This window comes from Larus michahellis, chromosome 8, assembly GCF_964199755.1.
Source record: "Larus michahellis chromosome 8, bLarMic1.1, whole genome shotgun sequence".
NCBI lineage: Eukaryota > Metazoa > Chordata > Aves > Charadriiformes > Laridae > Larus > Larus michahellis.
Window position 1 is genome coordinate 7,453,701 of NC_133903.1, and position 20,615 is coordinate 7,474,315.

Below are 20,615 nucleotides of genomic sequence, written 5' to 3' on the forward strand. Positions count from 1 at the left end.
CTTGTTAAGTATGGTTTTGCTTCACATACCCCGATTTCCTTTCCAGCAATGCACTAGAAAAAAATTACTGAGGAGAGAGTTTGTAGCTAAGGAATTCAGTGAATGATTAACTCCATCCTACCTATTAACCATTGCTCTCCATTCCCTCATGCCTCGCAGAAACCCAAGTTCCGGGTAGCAAAGCCATGGCAAAATCTGATACCTCATTGGTTTTGCTTGCAGAGTCGTCAGGTGATGCAGATGGTTCTAGCTTTGAGTCAAAACCCATTAAGTGCAGTAATGATTAATCCAGAACCCCGGCACAAATTCATGATGAAATGTTGTTCCTCTTGTCACACCAAATTTATATAAATGAGTCCTATTTCCTGGAGGTGACCATGGAGGAAAGGTCTCTACACAGGCCTGCAGAGGCAGGACCTTCATGCACACCTGGAGCAGGGGCTAGTGCAAGGACAGCTCTTTACAAGGCAGCAATGACTAGATGTTGCTGACCCCACTCTGAAATGAACCACATCTAAGCCACGCTGTGCTGCCTTTGGGACTAGGACAAGGCAACGAATGCAGCTCGGCCAGTCTGAAGATGCTTCAGACCAGTGGCAGCTGGATGCACGTGCACCCCCAGCAAGTCATCTCACACTGCAAGATCGTCATGTCAGATTGGCCCCGTGTGCACATGCAAGCCCACATGTTTATCACACTCAGCTGCACCTCAGAAGACTGGGAGAGCTCAGTGCCGGGCTCAGACACAAACTCGCTGTATGACCTCAGGCAACTCCCTTACTCTCTATGAGCATAAAGCTTTTACAGCCTTACCCAGCCGAAAAACAGGAAGACTTCCTTTTTCTTTTGCCTTGTCTATTTTTATTGCAAGATCCTGATGATAAGGTCTGTTATGCAGTATGCTTGTGTACAGTACCCAGCACTACAAGGTCCCAATCCTGCCCAGGGCTCACAGCACAACACATGTAAAAATTCCTAGAGCTTTGGGTCTTTTTTGCAAACCCACACATACCATGGTACCACGCAACAGAAATACAACCGAATCTCCGCATTTTGAATTAGGATTTCTGGTACCTTTACATACAAAAAGATGCCAGCACTACTGATACATCAGGAATTTACTCCCCAGCTGCTTCTTCATCACCCAAGGACTAGCAGTAGGCAAGAGGCCTGAAAGCTCTGCTCTGCTGTCAGGACAGAAAGTCTTTTGGTCCAACATTAAAAGTGCAGAATTTCTTCCCACTAGAAGGACTGTACAATTTCACAGGCATCTGCTGAAAGCCACTTAACCACCACGGCCTGTCACCAAAGTCCCTAGCATGGAGAGCAACACGTGAGTAAATGGCTCTTGCACTCCCATTGCCATGCCTGGGTTTCATCAATTAGTGATGCTGAGCCACCCCTGCAACCACAACAGGTGTCTGCTTAGACTGTTCAACACCAGGACCCTCACAGCACACACTCGGGGCAGGGAGACACCAGCTAAAACTGTATATGGAGACTCAAAATATGTGGATACCCAGTATCCCAAGACCCAGAAACCTGTCCTTGCAGTATGAGCACCAGGGTATTTCATGGCCTCCACAAACTGATGGCCAAGTGGGATTTAAGAGCAGCCCTTCCTCGGCACAACATGGTGCATCTGAAAGAGTAGGTGGGAAGGATTAAAACACTCCTCTGCAGAAGCCAGAACCTCATGCTGCAACAGCAAGACTCTCATGCTCTAATTCAGCAATATAAACCTGACGGCACTGTTCTCATGGTCACACCAGGCACGCACACTTGCCTCTGTGCTGATCCTCTGCCACCCATACTACTGTGACTATAAACTCTTATTTTCCCTATAGATGTCCAACGATGGTTTTGCTACTGCCAGACAGCTCGTGAGCCGGCAAGAATTAGGACCCCAAGAAGTTAAAAGAAACAAGTGTAAAAGTTGAGTTGCAGCCAGAAGGAGAATTGGGACCCATCCCTGCCACAGTCCTGTGTCTCATCCCAACAGTAAGTTCAAGCTCCTGCTGCGGGCTTTTTTGCTCTAGATTCAATAAAAAAAAAAAAATGCTGCTGCTGAAATGTGTTTTGTATTGTAAAAGATAGAATCCCTCCCTCTGGAAGGCCGTGCTCCAGGCTGCGGTGGCAGCAGCGCAGCGGAGACATGGCTCTTCGTGCCCTGCACTGAGTTTGATTAGGCAGAGGATCAAGACATCCTCAAACTCCCAGTCGGAATACCGAAACGCACCCCCTAAGGAGGAGGAAAGGGCCAGTCTCCTCTCCCCCTAATCAGCCATCATTAAACAAACATCTAACAGCGGGGATCTTGTAGTATGCGCTACAGCCAAGAGCTACCGACTGCCTGATGCTGAAGCCGCATGGCGGCGGTGTCAGCCGGCCCAACTCCGCAGCCCCGAGGCAGGGCAGGGGGCTCAGCCCGGCCCGGGACACAGAATCATAGAATCATCTAGGCTGGAAGGGACCTTTAAGATCATCAGCTCCAGCCGTTAACCTAACACTGACAAAACCACCACTAAACCATGTCCCTCAGCACCACGTCTCCCCATCTTTTAAACACCTCCAGGGATGGCGACTCCACCACTTCCCTGGGCGGCCTGTTCCAACATTCGATAACCTTTTCTGTGAAGAATTTTTTCCTAATACCTATCTTAAACCTTCCCTGGTGCAATCTGGGGCCATTTCCTCTTGTCTTATCACTTGTTACTTGGGAGAAGACCCTTTCAGGTAGCTGTAGAGAGCGATAAGGTCTCCCCTCAGCCTCCTTTTCTCCTGAACAACCCCAGTTCCCTCAGACGCTCCTCATAAGATTTGTTCTCTAGACCCCTCACCAGCTTTATTGCGCTCCAGCACCTCAATGTTTTTCTTGTATCAATGGGCCCAAAACCGAACACAGTATTCAAGGTGTGGCTCACCAGTGCTGAGTACAGGGGGTCTCACAGAGACTGCCCATCTGCTGCCGTGCGCCATGACAGCCCCCTGCCACAGCGACTGCAACAGGCTGCCTGCTGCAGGCCTGCTGGGTGAAGGCAGCCAGGAGGGCTGCCTGGGGCTGAGAAAGAGTCAGATTGCTAACACCACACAGACCTGCCTGCCAGATCCCCTGAGCTGTGGGCTGGCTGACTTCGGGGGGGAGCGGGGGGAAATGGCACTGGAGAGCAAAAGCTGCCCCAAAGCTGAAGTAATACGGCAGCTGGTGAGATTAAAATGGCACCTGGCTGAGGTAAAGTGGCACCTGGCTGAAGTAAAATGGCGCCCGCCTGATGTAAACTGGTTCCTAGCTGAAGTAGGATGCTTTTGGGAGAAAGACTGCAGGTGCTGGCAGCATTGGAGAGCCGCCCTGCCGAGGGGAGTAAGACCCACAAGCATGGCCACAGGCCTGCAGTGGGGAACCAGCCTGTCCCAGCAGCACGGCTCAGGCCTTGCACATCCATCTCTGTACCTGCAGCCTGGGGCTACACCATTCCTTTCCCCAGGCTGCTCCTGGTGAGGAAAATGTTCCCAGTCCCCTGTCCTTCTGCCCTGAGGAGCCCACAGGGAGCCGCCACGTTTCTCTCAGGAGCTGAGCCCCTGGGCAGAGTCAGCGCTGAACCCCCATTTGGGGCTGGCATGTCTCTGTTTGGGAAACTGATGGCACTGCCTTGAAACAAAAAATAAAGATGGGCAGAAAACAAAGCTTCTCTTTTTTTAGATGCGTTAAAAGAAAAACGAATGGTTCTCCAACTATGATAGCGCAGTGAGATCCTGCTGGCTCCAGTACCTGCCACGTGTTATGTACCAGTGAAGCACAAGGTTGTGTGTTTAGTTTGAAGGATGATGGCAAGAAGAGGTTGAAGCAAAAGCAGGGGCAGGAAGGCAGGACTAGGGTTACCAATAAGCTTGTCAAAACAAGTACGCATGTGTGTTTTGCTGCCCTGCCATTTACCTTGCACAGAGTGGAGATTCAGCTTCCCGAGAGTTGGTATAGGATAATGTTTTGCTGCCTTCTCACGAGGATGGCATGGCACCAAGCAAGTAGGAATTAGAAACCCAGGGCATTTATCCAGCAGCCAAGCATTTAAGCCCTCCACAAGCATTTAATTCCCATAAATAACCACTACAATGCTCCCGTGAGGCAAGGAAGCTCAGCCAGGAGAGACTGAGTGCAGATGAATCAAGGACAGCCCAGCCCACACAACCAGGGTCGGAACTAAAAACAAAACCAAGAAGTCCGGCTTTCCCCTCTGTGTTCCAGCTGTTAGACAACACTGCCCCCAGTAGCTCGGCATTCTTCCCAAACGAAGGTATGCACTTCAATTCCCTGATTGCGGAGGGGAGAAGGACAGAGGGGGAAGCAAATCCTGGCCTTAAGCACACTGCACACAGCCTCCATGGCTGCTGCAGAATTTAACAACTTCCAGGAACTGCATGGAAAGCCAATAAACACAACGCTGGCTCCACTGCCATCTCCCCTCTCTATGGGAATGAACAGGAGTTGTGGCCAGTGTGCACAGGGAGAAAAAGGCACTCCATGCTGCTGACAGACCAAAGACCTGCAAGAGGAGAGGATCTGGAGTAGGGCTGCATGCCCTCAAAAGATCCAGGGCTCTCCAATGACTTATGAAACGTCTTTCCCAAGCAGCTAGAGAGTGCATCAACTCCAGGGGAAGCTTTAGCATTCTGTGGGAGCGGGGGTGTTAGGGATTAATTTCCAAACATAGTCTCTTCTCCCAGTTCTCTCTGAAGTTATGCGATCAAGCTACAGACTTGGATGTGTCACAGCTAATCCACAGGAAGACAGAATGCAGCAGCGGGCTTTGCTGGCTTGTTTTAGAGATCTGATGGCTAGCTGTAATTAACCCTTTAAATGCTGCAAATTCTAAACTATGCCAGAGAGTAATACTTCAGTCTGACTGGCTGCATAACACGGGTCACTACACTCAGCACAAGGTAATGCAACTTAAATTGGTGGCTGTATCAGATGCAATCAATGCATGTAATCAGAAACTAATTTGTCCAAGGACAGTGACATTGCTACCTTGACAGTTCACTCTCCTGCAAGCACTGGAAAGGTAGAAAGCTTTTCAAGAAATGGCTAATTGCTAGATGCAATGAGTGACAACAGGGCGGCAGTGAGGGCCAAGGGTCTCAGAGTTCAGGGTCCAGCTGTTGGACTACTGAAGTTATTTTGTATTGTATGAAACAGAATCAAGAACCAGTGATGCTCCTGGCACTCCCTCCAAAAAATGGGGTGTGTCTTCTCTCTAAATTAAAACTTGGGAATTGTGTTGTGTCAGTCTCGCAGAGCCTCGACTACCACCCAGACAGCTTAAGCTTTGTTTCCATGGTGCTGTCCTACTATGTGCTATGCCCTACAACCGCTTTACTGCACACAGGGGCAGCAGGTTTTTTTTCTTTTCTTAAGTAAAGCCATTACTTACTGCCGCTATGAACCCAAGCCACCACATATATTAGCTACAGCGAATTTTCTTAATGCAACTGAAAGACTAACATAGTCTAACCCTTGGCCTCTTCTAGCTTTTGTCTTACCACCTCAGTTTTGTCTACACTAATTTTTTAAGACTTCTGATGCAAACTTTGCACTGATCCATGCAATCAGGGGCTGCAAATCTAGGCAGAGTTCAGTTCATAAAGCCAGTGACTTCATGTTTTCCCTCTGTAGGAGTAAAATAACGTTCCCACACTCTGATAGAAACCTTTGATCTGCACAGATTTAATTCATTACTTATGAATCTCTGGCCAACATCACTTTGTTCATTTCAGTGGCTCTCTACTTGCAGTTGCCTCCTCTTTCCGGGAAGACAGGGAACCTTTTTTTTACCATGTAGTGAAGTAGCTGAGAAGGGATCCTGACTAATGGCTTCACCAACTTGTTGCTTATCTAACAGTCCCTTTCTAAAAAATCACCCAGGTAGCAATAATGAGCCGCCCTCTGCAACTGCTTTACAGAGGGTTGGTCAGGAGCCAAGATATTTTCCAATGGAAACTCTTCTCCCAGGGAATCACCCTGCATCGTATTTCAGATGAGTGCTTTGTTTTACTTTAGGAAATGGGAGAAGATTTCTTTTTAATTGTGCTATGCTTCAGTGCAAGGGCTGTTTTCATGAAACAAATCAACTGAGGAATCACTATATGGTCTGCTGGAATCATTTATGAGATCGGAATGGCAGCAGCTCTAACACCTCAAAGGCAAGTGCCCATATTCCAAGCTTATGCTTTTGCAGGATTGTTTGGACCACCTGCAGGTCTTGGGTAAGAGCTGTCTCTTTGCTGTGTCTGCATTGTGCCTGAGCTATGAGACCCCAGAGGTGGTACAGCAATACAAAATATTAAAGGTGCCAGTTGATTGCTCTTTCCATATCCAAACTCCTCCTTTTAAAAACTCAGTCTTTCCAGAAGGCTTTCCAATCCTTTTCATCTGGGGAGGGGTGAAACACAACTCCCTGCCGAGGGCCAGCTCCACACTCCAGGCAGTACACAATGCTGTCTGCACAGACCCCAGCAGAGCACAGACCCTTTCACAAGGTCTCCACAATGCTCCTGTGCAAGCATCTGTCTGTGGGTGACAAGGCAAGACACCCTCCCAAAAACCCTGTCCCACTCCTCTTTCTGAGGAAGAAAGCTTAAACAGAGGTGTCTGAGGCAGTAAAAAAGTGGCTAAGTGGAGGGAATGTGGCTGCAACGCTTTTCTCAGAGACTGTCTACTCTGCATCTCATTGCGGTTTCCAACTGTTCCCTCAGCTCTCTAAGCCCCAGGAGAGGAAACGCAGCACACACTCTGCACTGGGAGCACGCGTCGCAGGATGGGGACCACGATTATTATTCTTATCACCCCGCAGACTGCCTGGCACTGTCTGAAGAGTGTGGCTCAGACGGTACTCTCTGCTCGCAAACAGCTCCGCAGCCTCTGCATGTGAAAGCCATTAAGCAAGAGCACAGAAGCAACCCATGAGGCAAAACCCGTGAACATTCCCATACTGACAGCGCCGATCCCCACTGCCAGCAAGACGCCAGGGGTGCACTGGGCTGCACACAGGTGCTGACGAGGAGCCATGTGCTTCCCCTCGCAGTTAACACTTGTGTGGCCAGCTCTCCTGACAGCTCCACCGACAGCACGCACACACGGGAGAGCTGAAGGGCCTCCCCTGTGCACAGTCCAGGGCCTGTGTGCCAGCACTGATGTCCTGCTCTTGGAAATGTGGCATATGGGAGCATCGGCAGTGGAGACAGGAACTGAAACATCTGTTTTTTCCGAGCCACACTTGGAAAGGCTAAGCCGTATTCCACCCCTGAAACACAACCAGCCCAGCTGTGAGGCAAACAGATGAACAGAGAAGTACAAAAATAGCCACTTCTGTAGTGCTCTTTCAAGCGACGCGAGGTTGCCCTACCAAAATAAATACACAAAAAGGAACAATCTTGGGTTTTATTCAGCTGTGAGCGGGACCCATGTGCTCACATCACTGCAGCACAGTAAAAGGATGCATCCCCTCACCTGTTCACAGCATATTCCTGCCACCCGCCAGCTAACCACCTTGGCTCTGTTTGCAGGGCAGCAAGAATCACACGCAGCTTCCACACACGGCCCCTGATGGGACTAGACACAGATCCTTTCACCAACCTGACGGAAAACAAAATCTGCAGGCTTCAGGCTGGACTCACTCCACCCCCTTCCCGAGGCGTGGCTTTGAGAGAGAAACTAACAACTTTGGCCAACACAATTGGTCTGGGCTCTGCTTTCCCAGGCTTAGCTGTTCCTCGGGTTCCTCCCTCAGGAGGACTCAACCCACACCCTAGATCCTCTTTTTAGAGAGCCACTCCCACCTCTCCCTGACGATGAAGCACGATGAAGCATTTGCTGTAGCAGAACCTATTTAACCCGTTCCCAGCAGGACCTCTGTCCCCTGACCCAGCAGGGAAAGGGGTTTACAGAATCCCGTATCAGGGAGAGGAAGGAGAGGCTTCACTGCCTGTCTCAACCAATGCTGCAGGGACAACTGCTCTTTTGCTTCTGGACCTGCGTAAGTCCTCCTCCCTGCTAGAGGAGCCCAGAGCAGCCCAGATCCTGCGGGAGCCAGGGCCGAGGTCCTGCCAGGGGATGTTGCAATGGAGTTGTGAAGAGGCCATTGCTGGGGATCTGCAAGTACCATTAGTGATGTCTGCCCAAGGAGGTGGGCACAGGCTCCAGCCAGGGCTACAAACTCCACCCTGGAAATCTGAGTTTCAAAGCAGTGATTAGACCTCATGACTTCATCACAAACATGCAAAACATTATTGCACAGAGCCAAATGTGTTTCTTGATACAAGGAGCTGTCTGTATAGGCGGGCAGAATACAAGTTGCCCAGGTGTCACTAGAACAAAAAAGAGGCATGGTATGGTGTCCAGGTACAATTTCAAATGAATAGGAACAGGCTGGCTGAGTGTCCTGGCTTGGATACAGAATTCATGTCACTACAGATCATCCCGCAGGCTCGTCAAAAGCGAGAGCTGCTGCAGACTGTGTCTGCAGTCAGAGTGAGTACAGCCTTCTCCTGGTGATGCTCAAGAGCATATGCCAGCACGACTGCAGCAGGAAGAGTCTCATCGCCTCTCAACACCGCACTGTCTGTGGGGAGCCCCTAGACCCCAGACTGGAGGTAAAGCAGGGCCACAGGGTTAAGGCACATGCACCGCGACCGAAAAACACCAGAGGTGGGAGATTCATTACCACAAAGTAAACGTCATCATTTCCTTCCATCAAGTACTGTTACCAAACCAGCGTATCACACTATCTTAACAAGGATTGCTAATTAAATTAAAAATTATGCTGGATTAAACTATTAACACAAGACTGTATGCCACATCTGAAGCTCTCCGATCTCAGCTTATTGAAGTTTTTACTAGGTCTGATGCCAGGAAGCCAAAGAGATGTACTCATTCCTAACCTGAGAGGAACTATTTTTACTGTTAGACCGTCAGAAACAGCTGACAGACAAATATTACACTTTGTTTTGATTGTCTCTGTTTAAATCCAGTGGTAGCACATCATCAAAATGGATGCAATCTTTTGAGGGAAAGGGAGGAGCTGGAAAGTGAGGACAGAATCTTTTTACTGGTCACAGTTCCCATAATATACTGCAAATGCTACAGATGGTCAACTTGCACGTTGTTGATGCTCCTCCTGATGATAGCTACCCTTTGAAAAAATAGGAATGGCTGTAATCACATGGTTTTGCTCTTTGTGCCCTTTGCAAAGCAAAAACTATCGTTATATTTCAATTTGACATTTTTAGTTTTGGCAAACGGAGATGCCAACTTAGCTTCAGTGTCTGAGTAAACAACAGTCCTTCGATACAAAAAACAAGCTAATTCTCTACTGCAAAGGCAGGTTAAGAAATAAGGGCTGGGGAGGTCTGATTTGATGCCCTCATCCTCCTGTTGGGACAGGCAGCGACCTTCAGCAGAGCACGTTCCATGTAGGTGGCAGAAGCTACAAGGGGAGTGTGGTCAGTAGCACTGCAGCCCTGATGCGGGGTGAGAGAAGGCTGGGCTGATGTGGGGGCCAGAGAAAGCTGGGCTGATGTGGGGTGAGAGAAGAGTAGGCTGATACGGGGTGAGAGAAGGCTGGGCTGATGTGGGGCGAGAAAAGGCTGGGCTGATGTGGGGTAGCAGCCATTCCTCTGACCAGCAATAGCACCGTTAAGTGCAGCCCACGAGCAGAGCTGCCAACTTTCCACTGTGGAAGAGACAGAACTTTTCCTTTGAGCCTGACAGCGACTGCTTAAATCGTGCTGTTGGCCATGGAGGGACTAATTCACAAGTGTCATGTCCCCCACACTCCCATGTCCCCCCCACTCCCCCATGCACTCTCCTCACGGTAAGAGCAAGCACCTCTGGCTGTGCAGCTCCTGGCGCGCTCCACTCTGGCAGTGGAAAGCACTTTTTTGCTCCCGAGCTGTCCTTCTTCCCTCCCGCTTGCTTTCATACTCACTTATTACAACTTAGAGAAATGTTTGGGGACATATGGAGCAAATAAGATACAAGATGATACAAAAATCGAGCTGAACTGCAACGATCAATCAAAGGACAACAAAGCTTGAAGAAATGGAGAGAGGATGACGCAGAAACGCATTATGGAAACCACAGTGTGGAAACCGCGGCATGAGGAGATAAAACAAGGAATCCTGTTAAATGGCAAACAGGGAGAGAAGCACTAACAAACCAGATGAGTCTGTTTCACCCTACCTTCTCATTGAGTGATTTTCTTTCTAAAACCCCCTCTTGTGAGAGCAGAATGAAAGCAGCTGGGGGAAATGCCAGAGAGACCCGTCAGGGGCTTGCCAGCAGGAGAACAACAGGATCGAGCCCACACTTTCACTCCAACAGGGAAAAAGCCACAAGCAGAAAGACACCACCAGTAAAATTAAAATTTGCCGGAAACACAGGGAAAAATCAACGCAAATAGTACCTGGTAAAAAATACACCAGATGTCAAGGAATCCCAAAAGATGGGGTGAGCAGAGACATGATATTCCTTTCTCCTAACGTCTGACAAGGGTCAGGAGCAGGCATTCAGACAGCAGGTCTTCACTCTGCCTGATGGGGCTGCGAGATATTTAGCTACAGTTTCTCAATGTGTGGTTTTCTGACACTACCAGGGTTTGTAGGTTTGGCTGCACTGAATTGCAAACCACAAAATCTGTAAATGCTGGGCTGGTGTCAAGGAAGTGAGACACCTTGATGCTGCTCGGGATTATTTAATTGCAACATTTGCCATGGAGCAGGAACACCTTCAAAAGCCACCTCTTTTCTTACCCAGCAGGACATTTTTGTTAGGACATTTTTAAACACCACCCAAAAAGCCCCAAAGTTTTAATTTTAAAAAGGGTAAATTTCTCACTTGTGAGAACAGCACTCAAATTTCTCTGAAGCTTTAGGAAGGAGCACAATAAACAACCCAGACCACCTGCTCATGGCATTGCTGTAATGGCATTACGGTGACACTTCACTAACACCACAGACCATTATGCTCTGACAGAATAATGCAGAATTGCCTCCTTGTTTGGTGCTTAAACTATAGTTACGGTTTGCGTATGTGATTGGTCCCTTCCACAGGCTGAATGCATCTCATTTGCAAAATATTTATCTAGCACCTCATTTGGACCTTTTTCCCCCTCCAAAACTTCTTACAAAAGAGAAATACAGCCTTGTTTCCACTGGGGATATGGCTTCTTATAAAAATGACATTCCAGGCTGTTTAAGTTTTTTCTAGGAACAGAAGTAAAGCTATTTTGCCTTTGTGGACTGGACACTACTGTACAGACACTGCTCTGCTTGTGGTTTTACCTGAATTGGATTTTAGTTTAAATTGGATTTTTTTCCCTCCGATAGCTTCTGAAGACATTGAGCCTTGAAAAGGCTTTTACCGCATCACATAATACCAAAATCTACCAATCGTTGCCATCTCTTGAAATTTAAAATATCACAGACTGTAGGTTCCTGAATCATAAAATCTGTTTATTTTAAGAAGGTTTGCTTAGGTGAAGTCACCGGCTAGGCAGTGTAACCCCAGGGCTCACTGCCAAAGCCACAAAAAACCCCCGCTGGGTTTTAGATGAAAGTTATGACACCCAAATCTGCAGAGCTTCTGCTTCTGCAGGAGTGTGGTGATAGCAGAGCTCCTCTGATTTCAGCTTCTCCTTTTACCCCTCCACAAATAGTGTTCCACGTTAAAGATGGAAAAACAAGGGAGTTTAACTCTAGTCTTTTAAATTGAGATTCTAATCTCCACTTCTAAACTACCACGATACTAAAGCTGTGGCAGAAATAGTCAATATTTGCAAGGGGAAGTCAGAAAATCTTTTTTTCCAGTTGAGGAACGAAAGAAATGATACCAGTTCATGAAACAGCTAAGTCTCAAAGTAAATGCGAACAAAATCCAGTAGCTCTGAAAGCAGAGCACTTGAAAAGAGATCAGATCAGAGCATTTCTCACAGAGAAACTCAGAAGTGCAAATGCTGCCACTTGAAGCGCGCTGCTCTTGAAGTATAGGGGTTTTTTTATGTTGCGCACTGCAGATTATTTGGAAAAACAGACTTTGCTCTTGATTCCAGCCAGACTTTGCATTACACTTCAAGAACCTGACTCTGGCGATGGGAGGGGGCCAATATTCCCATTCGGTCTGCCTGGAGACTGCTTCCAGCTAGGTATGTAGCGTCTGCAAGCAGTGGAGCTTATTTCCTTAGTGATTCTTTGGATGGGGCATTTCTTCTGTACTCCTAGTAACAGCACTGCCGAAGTTGGCACGTATTTCTTCAAAGTTGCTATGTCTATAACATCGGATACGAGAGGAATTAATTTCCTAGGCCTTACTTCTACAGCTAGGGGTACGGTATCGCATTCGCTGAGCACAACTGCTAGCACACATACCTGCCGCAGAATTAGGGAGCTTTGGCGCTAGTAATTTTCTGAACTTGGCCTTCTTAAAGGCTGGTTTTGTTCCAGATTAATTAAAAAAAGTTTTGTTGAGATATTAAAAAAAAGCTTTCCTCTAATGACAGAATAGACAGCAATCATTAAAAGCATTATTTACTTTATCTGTCAGCGTTCAATAAAGGGAACATGAAATGAATAGACAAAACCACTTGCATAACTTCACTGTGTCATGAGCCGGAGTCCCTCTCATCCCAACAGAAATTAATCTGTAAATCTTTCATGGTTATACTGACAACGTAAGTTCACATGCCTTCTTTCCCATCATCAGGAGGTCAAACAGGGCAGTAAACTTCTCCCCAAAGGAAATCCATGTGCCACGGCAGACGCTTCAGCACATCTTATACCAGTCATCAGAATATTACCAGCACACACTTTTTCAGCTGAGTCGTGACTGTGCACAGAATATGATCTGCTGGCTGACAACGATGACTCTACAGTCTAAATTCCAAAGACAATCATCCCTCAGCGGAGCAAAGCTCTTCCCCTTACCACACTGCTCTCAACAGTGCTGTAAACAAACATTTCTCCATCGAAATCAGAGGAAGATGTCAGTAACACTATCCTGCCTTTTCAGTCCATTGGCTTTAGTAGATTTCCCCTTCCCACATTCCGGGCACTTTGTTTTGTTGACCTGCAAGAGCTTTATGTCCAACTCCAATTTGTCATCGCATAATAGGATCTAATCCAAAACGTTCTGGGAGCTTTTACAACTCAACGCCTCTAAACAACAATAATATAAACAGTCTCAAACACTTACTACCAAAATTAATAATCCTAGAAACACACTGTAATAACCCCAAATCCTTAAAAAGCCAAATGAAGGACTTATCATCACAGTCTTCAGGAGGCTGCTCTACAAATGACCAGCGAAGCGCTGGCACATTCCACCTCTGTCGCAACGGCACATTCAGTCTCCAGAGCTGTAGATCCCTGTGTCTAACTGACAACAGATAACGCAACATCAGAAACCCACTAATAAAAATCAGTTGTTCCCACTTAGGGACTTTCGGCAACAAACAATGGCTAGTTTGTTTGGAAAAGCCTAAACATATCTTGTAAGAAAACAGTTGGAAAACACCTTGTCTGCTGAATTTAGAGACGTGCACGTATTCCCTAAATTAGCCTAGACAGATTTTGCGGACCTACAATTTAATGTTTACTGTGGTCCTTCACAACTTCTGCAATATCTCTTAATCTATATTGACGTGGAAACTTAGTTAAGAGTATCCAAATAGAAAAGCAGACCCTTAACGTGTTGAAATACCAGTAGAAATTAGTTCATGTGAGATTTTTCTACTGTGCCGGGCCCCATGTCATCTCTCCTACATGAATCACTCGATGCTTTTGTCTCCTCAAGAATAGAAAAGTTGTTCCCTAAGGAAAACAAATTTAGGTTCAAAAATAAATTAAAAAAAAAAACCCACCACACTATTCCCCTAAATCTGTTTTTTTGCATCATACAGTAACTTTATTTAAGTGACTGAGCATACGGACCGTTCTAATGCATCTCCAAGAAACATACCTTTCTGACTGATTTTCCCAAAACAACAAAATCAGGATCTGGACGCAAACAACACTGTCATCCCATCCTAGCACTTTTCATGGAGAAATCTTTCATTTGAACTTGTTACTTGAGTCTTTTGGATTTGCCGTTAACAGAACAGTGTTTAACCCACATTCAGCTGCTCATTTCCTGACATCATTCTCCTCCTGCGATTTCCTCCAGAACCTCAGAAATTAAACCCTCGGCACAAAACCCCTCCGCGCAGCATTCCCCAGTCTTCTTTAACGACCCATGGGGAATGTTACGTTATCCTACAGTTTGCCCAACTGCCGGGCTGTGCTGGATCTCGCACCCCGGTGTATCCTACGTGCCCCGCGCGTAGCCAACTCTTGGCAAGACACAAGCAGCGTTAGGACGTGACCCGTTTGGGGCTGAATCCTGAAAACGCTGCTCCAGGTGCAGAGCCGAGCGCATCCCCAGGGCAGGGACTTTTGGGGGGCCATCAGCCCTGCCACGCTAGCCAAAGCCAGCGAGCCCGAGCAGTGCTGCCAGGCTGGGCCCGCACACTTCACCTACTGAAGCCATTGTCCCTTTTCTTTCTCTGGGGCCACTCCTGCCCGTCTCTGACCCCGCAGGCCGAAGGCAAACTTTCCGCGACGTCTCTCCATCTTTGTCCCTGCTGTCACGCGTCCCACCTCCACCACGGCCCGACGCGCAACGACGCTCAAGGAAACACTCGAGGACAAATTAAACTGCCGGGCAGCCGAGCTGCCAGCGCTCGCCCACGGCACAACCAGCCCGCCCGCCCCGGGCCCGCCGCGCCCCGCGGTACTCACAGCGCCGTGGCGGCGGGAGGGATGCCGGTCCCCGGGCGCTCCATCCCGCGGGCAGAGCAGTTGACGAGGCAGGCGGGGCCGGTGCAGTTACAATCGGCGGCGCAGGGCTGGCAGGCGGGGGCCGGGGGCGCCCGGGCCGCCGCCAGCCCCCCGCACAGCAGGGAGCAGAGCAGGCACCAGCCCGAGAGGGGCAGCCGCGCCGCGGGGACGCCATGTTTGCGCTGTGATCCAGTGTCTCCATTTCCAAAAGGCATCTCTCCCCTACGGGCATGGCATGGCCCCGGCCCGCCGCTCTCCCGGCCGGCCGGCCGGGCCCGGCCGCGCCCCGCCCCGCTACCACCGCTCCGCTCCGCGCCCCTCCGCGCCCCCTCCGCGCCTCAGCGCCCGCCCGGCATGGCGGCCTCCCCGCGCTCCCCGCAGGGCTGGCGGTGCGCGCTGCTCGGCGGCGGCGCCCGGCCCGGCCCGGCCCGGCCCGCTGGGCTCCCGCTCGCCGCGCTGACAGCCCCGGCCCGGCGCCGCTCGGCTCTGCGCTCCGCCCGGGCCGCGGCCGCCGCCTCCCCCGCTCCGCCTCCCGCCCGGCGGAAACCCGGCGCCGCTCCAGCCCCGCCGCCCGCCCGGGCCGCCCCCGCCGCGCGGCCGCCCACCGGACGGCGGAGAGGGCCGGGGCGAGGGGAGCGATCCGCTCCCGGGCGCGGCGGCCGCCCCGGGGATCCCGGCTTCGCTCCTGGTCCGGGGCCGGCCCGCGGATCTCGGCCCCTGCTCGGCAGTGGGGGAGCAGGCGGATCCCGGGGGCAGCGGGACCTCGGGGGCAGGGGCATTCCTGGGAGCAGGGGGGTCCCGGGAGCAGGGGGATCCCGGGGGCAGGGGGATCCCAGAGGGCAGGGGGATTCCGGGGGCAGGGGGATCCCAGAGGGCAGGGGCGTCCGGAGGGCAGGGGCATTCCTGGGGAGCAGGGGGATCCCCGGGAGTCCCGGGAGATAGGGGCGTCCTGGGATCAGGGGGAATCCCGGGATCAGGGGGGTCCCGGGAGCAGGGGAGTCCACGGGGCAGGGGTGTCCCGGCGGGCAAGGGGTATCCTGGTGGGAGCATGTCGGAAAGCGGGTAGGGCAGACAACGCAGCGCGGAGTTCTGCTGGATGCTGGATAGGTGTCTCAAAATGACGGGGGAGGGCTTCCCCTCCCCTGCACACTCGGGCGACGGGCAGAGGGGAGCACTAGCCCTCGTCTGTGCCCTCCCTGATGGCTTTTGGTGCTCAGTTCCCGCGGCTGGTGGCCGTTCCTGAGCCAGTTCAGCACCGCAAGCCTGCTGAATCCAGTAAGCATTGCAGGGTATATACAGTGTGTGTTACACGTCTATAGCACAGCAGGTAATTCAGATATCTTGGAGAGAGATGAAGAACGTACTTTTCAGTGCATTTTTTAAATGCTAACCATAGTAAAGTCATCGGGCTTCAATGCCACTTGCACCCTGCACTGGTCCGGGGCAGTAGTCATGAGGTCAATCCTGTCATTCTATGATGGTTTCTCAGAGATCCAATGGCTCCTCAGGGATCTGAACTGAAGAACATCACTGCAATAAAGTATCTATGCAGTCAAAGGAAGAGGACATCTCTCCAAAACCAAACCCAGCCCCGTTCAAAAGCGGTGCAGAAGAAGGTGTGGTAGCTAATAATTTTACAGGGACCGTAATTTGTTCATGTTTAATACGTGCTGCGTTACTGCATTATGGTATGTATGGAACATGGCCCCAGCCATCAGCCCAGGGGAGGATACAAGGAAGCTCAAATCAAACATGGAACTTGTTCCGTGCCGGATCACTTAACTCTGCAAACCAGAGCTGGTGGTTCCTGTCCGGCCGAGCAGGGATTTTTCACCATGAACACAGCAAAGGTGTATGTGTGTGGTTGTCTGTGCAAGAGGTGAAAGCCTAGCATCAATCTGGAGGCTGTCTGACCCCCAGAAAAATGGAGGAGACTTGGGGGAAGCAGTGGACAGGTGCACAGTGCCCAATGCTTCCCTGCAGCAAGTGGCCTGGGGAGGGACACTTGGGAGGCAAGGACCGAAAGACAGAGCAGTAAATCTTGCACATCCTCCAGAGACAGGGGCTCAGTGGGGGCTAATACCCGAAGTGCCAACCAAAGGCGCTTTCTCCTGAGATTTGCTGATCCGGACAAAACTTTCAGCAGGGTTTTTCGTAAATGAGAACAAGAGCATCTTGCTCTTAATTTATCCAATTCCATTAATTCTTGCAGCCATTCACACCCTTTAAAATATTATTCCTGTGTAACATTTAAGTTCAGTGCAGCAAATTGCTCCAGCTGAGCCTTGGTGTCAAGCACACAAGCGTCCCCGGGAGTCCCCAGGACTGCCCACGTGCTAAACTGAAGCCACAGTCTGTTCAATCACGGCTCTTGCAGCAATTACTGTCTTTATGAAAACCTCTGGAAGTTCTGGCAGCTACCTCTGTGAGACGGGCTGCTGCCTCCCCTGTACAGGTGAGTCGCCCACCCTCAGAGAGGTTGCACCCCTTGAACAGCCGCCCTGATGCCAGGGTGAGACGCATTTTGTACTTGTCGGAAGCAGCTTGCACAGCCGAGCAGAGCTGCCTTCTATCCAGAGCTCCTGCCGCCTTTCAGGGCTGCACCCTGAAAGGGTGCCTCCACCGGCTTTTGCTGCTCCTTCAGCTGTTCCCCAGCGTTCCCCAGTGCCCCCCAGTGCTCCGACGGCGAGCGTGCTGGGGAGCTGCCGTCCTGACACTCTACAGCAGGCATTGTGTTAGTGGGGCCCTGTCAACTGGCGGGCTCAGGAAATCTGCCTGGCAGCTTTCAAGGGAGAAACCACAACAAAAAGGGGTGGGAGAGAGACATGCTAGCTGTCCGCAAGCATCCAAAGAGTGCAAGCAGCAGGGAGGCAGAACAATTGTTTGGGGTGGTACCAGACAAACGACGGGAGCCTCAGAGCCTACTACCCCCGCTGTTCCTCTTCTGTGAATAGACCTGGGGGAGCGGAGGGCCGTGGGGGCATGTTTGCCTCTCTCGGTGGCTGGCCTTGCCTAAAACTTGTCTCTTTGTTGGTGTAAAACACCCTTGCTGGAGTCATCCTGTGTGTGCACACTCACTTTGGGGCCAGGTCATGGGTTTTCACCATGCGCTGCATGATGGCTGCTGCGGTCCTGCATGCCCCAGCTCCTGCAAGCAGGTGGAACGCAGGTATCTTTCCTTTGCCTAAGAGAAAACAGCTGATTATCGCTGAGCTCCCTCCATCTCAGGCACACTGTAACCTTCGAAAGCTCAGGAAAGAGGAGGATGACTAGCCAAAGGTGACAGTGAACTTGCTTTTTAACCATGTAGGATTTTTTGAAGCCTCTTGTGATTTCAGGCACGTACGATTCTCTAGGGAACAAGGGACGGACCCACCAGCACTGGGGGTACACCCACTGTGGGTTATGAAGCCTGTGCTACACCTCCAGAGCTGCTCACCGCCTCCCTGCTCTAGCGGGTGTGCTTTGATCCAGGACGGTCCTGATCCAACAAAGTCCGTAAGCACCTGCGTGGTTTTAGGTCTGTGCATTGTCCCGCTGAAACCAACAGAGCGATATCAGTTTATATCAGCTGGGGCTCTGGCTTTCCTTATCCAAATGCTGTTACAAACCTTAAATAAGATGACTGACAGCATCTGATTTCACTCCTTGGCATGGTACTTAAGGTATATGAGAATTTACTTTACGAAAACATTTTGTGCCTTTTGGACTTCAAATCTGCTTGAAAGACACATCATCTTTTGCATGATGTATTGTGCCCAAAATAGCTCAGCAGTTACTACTTCCTCATGTGACTACGATGTATTTATTTCCGCTGCTTTAATTGTAAATTGCTTTTTGGGTTTTTTTTTTTCCATTTCTTCTGTACTGATGCCCATATTTCTTCAGATAACAGCAAGGAGAAAATATCCTGTGTATGGATTGTAATAAGCAGATTAGATCACTAATGTAATCCAGCAGATGTAATGAAGTTAAGGGCTCTGCCCCAAAAGCCAGGGCTGCCAAACTGTAATGAGGGCAACAAACAAGGAAATAATTGAGTGAGTGGGAAAGGAGACAGCAAATCTCGATACAGCTGCAAGAGAATAATTTGTTCACATTGTATCACAATTTTTGATCTTGGAGGAAGGTCTCGTTGCTGAGTCGGGGCAGATTTTAAAACACAAACTGCAGAAAATGATGGAAGTGGAAAATGTACTCTGGGGCTGGGAGGCTGTTGCTCACTGCGAGGCTGGGAATGGCTTGTTGTGGGGAAGGGATTCTTCTGGTTCCTCCTACTGGCAAGCAAATGGAGAGTTTCTCAACACTGTTTACTTGAAGTAGAATTAAAACCCCAACTAAGAGAGTGTTAATTCTCCCTGTCCCACCAGTCCTGCAGGCTGAACGCACCCAGAACATCAGCAGTGGCAGATACACTGTGGTCAGCAAAACGTGACAGAGCTGTGGCCGGCCGGGAATGTCGCTGCTGCCTCCAGGCCCCTCCGGCCAGATCCTGAAAGCGCTGCAGATGTCTTCAGCGGCGGCCGGGCAGCCCTGAAATCCCACTGTGCACGGCCGGACCCCGCGGAACCCCCTCTCCAGCAGTGTATTTCTATACATTAAAGCTCTGCCATGGCCTGGCGCAGAAAGCAGCTCGTGAGGAGAGGGCTGTGCTCCCCACAGCCTTGTGCTGCAGCCATCGTGCTCTGCAAAAATCCTCTGCACAAGCAACCGCGCTGGACTTCACATAAGATGTGATGGCAGCTGCTTTTTAAACACACTCTGGGAGCAAGTCTCTTCACTGCATTGCCCTCCCACACTGTTGCGTTTTCTCTTGCTCAGGGATCCTCCGTCATGTTTACCCACGGGGCAGTGGGTGGGCAGGAGCAGTGGGGACATCTTGTCACCCAGGTGGGTCCGTGGCCCATGGTGGGGAAGCTCTGCGCAGATGGAAGTTGGTTTTGGAGCTGGCATAGCTGGGCCAGCACTGGGAGCCTTCTGCCTCCAGCAGCACATGTCTACTGTACCTTCTGTGTGGTTTGAAGAAGGCAGGAAAAAATACCTCTCTTGAACTTTCTGACCCCTTGCCATGGGCTTTGGTCTGTTTGGAGGGCAGCCGTATTCATGTATGGCCGTAGTGCTCGGTTTGCTGTTATTTCGCTGTTTAAAAAGTACTCCTGCTTGATGGAAGGAGCAGAGCTTGCCCTCAGCAGGTGTCCAGGGGGAGAGAACCGTCCCTGGGATAAGGGTACCCCAGAGGAGGTGAAGACCTCCATTTCTCCTGGAAGGAAACGGTTGCTCTCTGGCTGTATTTCGTGTGCCCCTCGCTCTGCAGATGCCCCACGTGTGTGTGATGGGACAGCCCGTCCTGCAAAGGGGCTACCTGAAGAGTGACCCCCACAGGAGCCGTCTCCTTCCACCCAGGCCTGGCTTCTGCCTTGCCTCCCGCTACGAGCGCTCCCCGGCTGTAACCCACCACCCAGACCCCCACTCAGATCCAGAAACCCCCCATCATCCCCCAAGCCCCCCACCGTAGCGGCAGGACGTCACCGGGGGCACAGACCGGCCCTGTCGGGGGTTGCGGGGAGAAAGCTGGGGTGGGGATGGGGCTTCCCCGGCCCCGGGCACAGGGACCCGGCGGGACAGGGCAGGACGAGACGGGCGGGCTCAGCCCCTCACCGCGGCCGCCGGGCGCTGCGGAGCCGGTCCGCGGGCCCCTGGCGCCCTCTAGCACCGCCTCCCCGCGCTCCTCCGGAGTGAAAACCGCGGGGAAA

The 20,615-nt window shown here is 50.7% G+C and overlaps 1 protein-coding gene across 5 annotated transcripts in view; it reads right to left on the reverse strand.

Annotated features, from left to right (window-relative positions):
* PKD1 (polycystin 1, transient receptor potential channel interacting) overlaps positions 1-15,463 on the reverse strand; it is a 98,702-nt gene extending 83,239 nt beyond the window's left edge. For 2 of the 5 annotated variants that reach the window (XM_074597946.1, XM_074597948.1), the window contains exon 1: positions 14,824-15,463. In XM_074597946.1, the coding sequence (XP_074454047.1) occupies positions 14,824-15,077 (254 nt within the window). In that variant the 5' untranslated portion in view covers positions 15,078-15,463. The remainder of the gene's footprint in view (positions 1-14,823) is intronic. The other 3 variants (XM_074597947.1, XM_074597943.1, XM_074597945.1) reach the window with 2 other exon arrangements.
* Between the last annotated feature and the right edge of the window lie 5,152 nt (positions 15,464-20,615).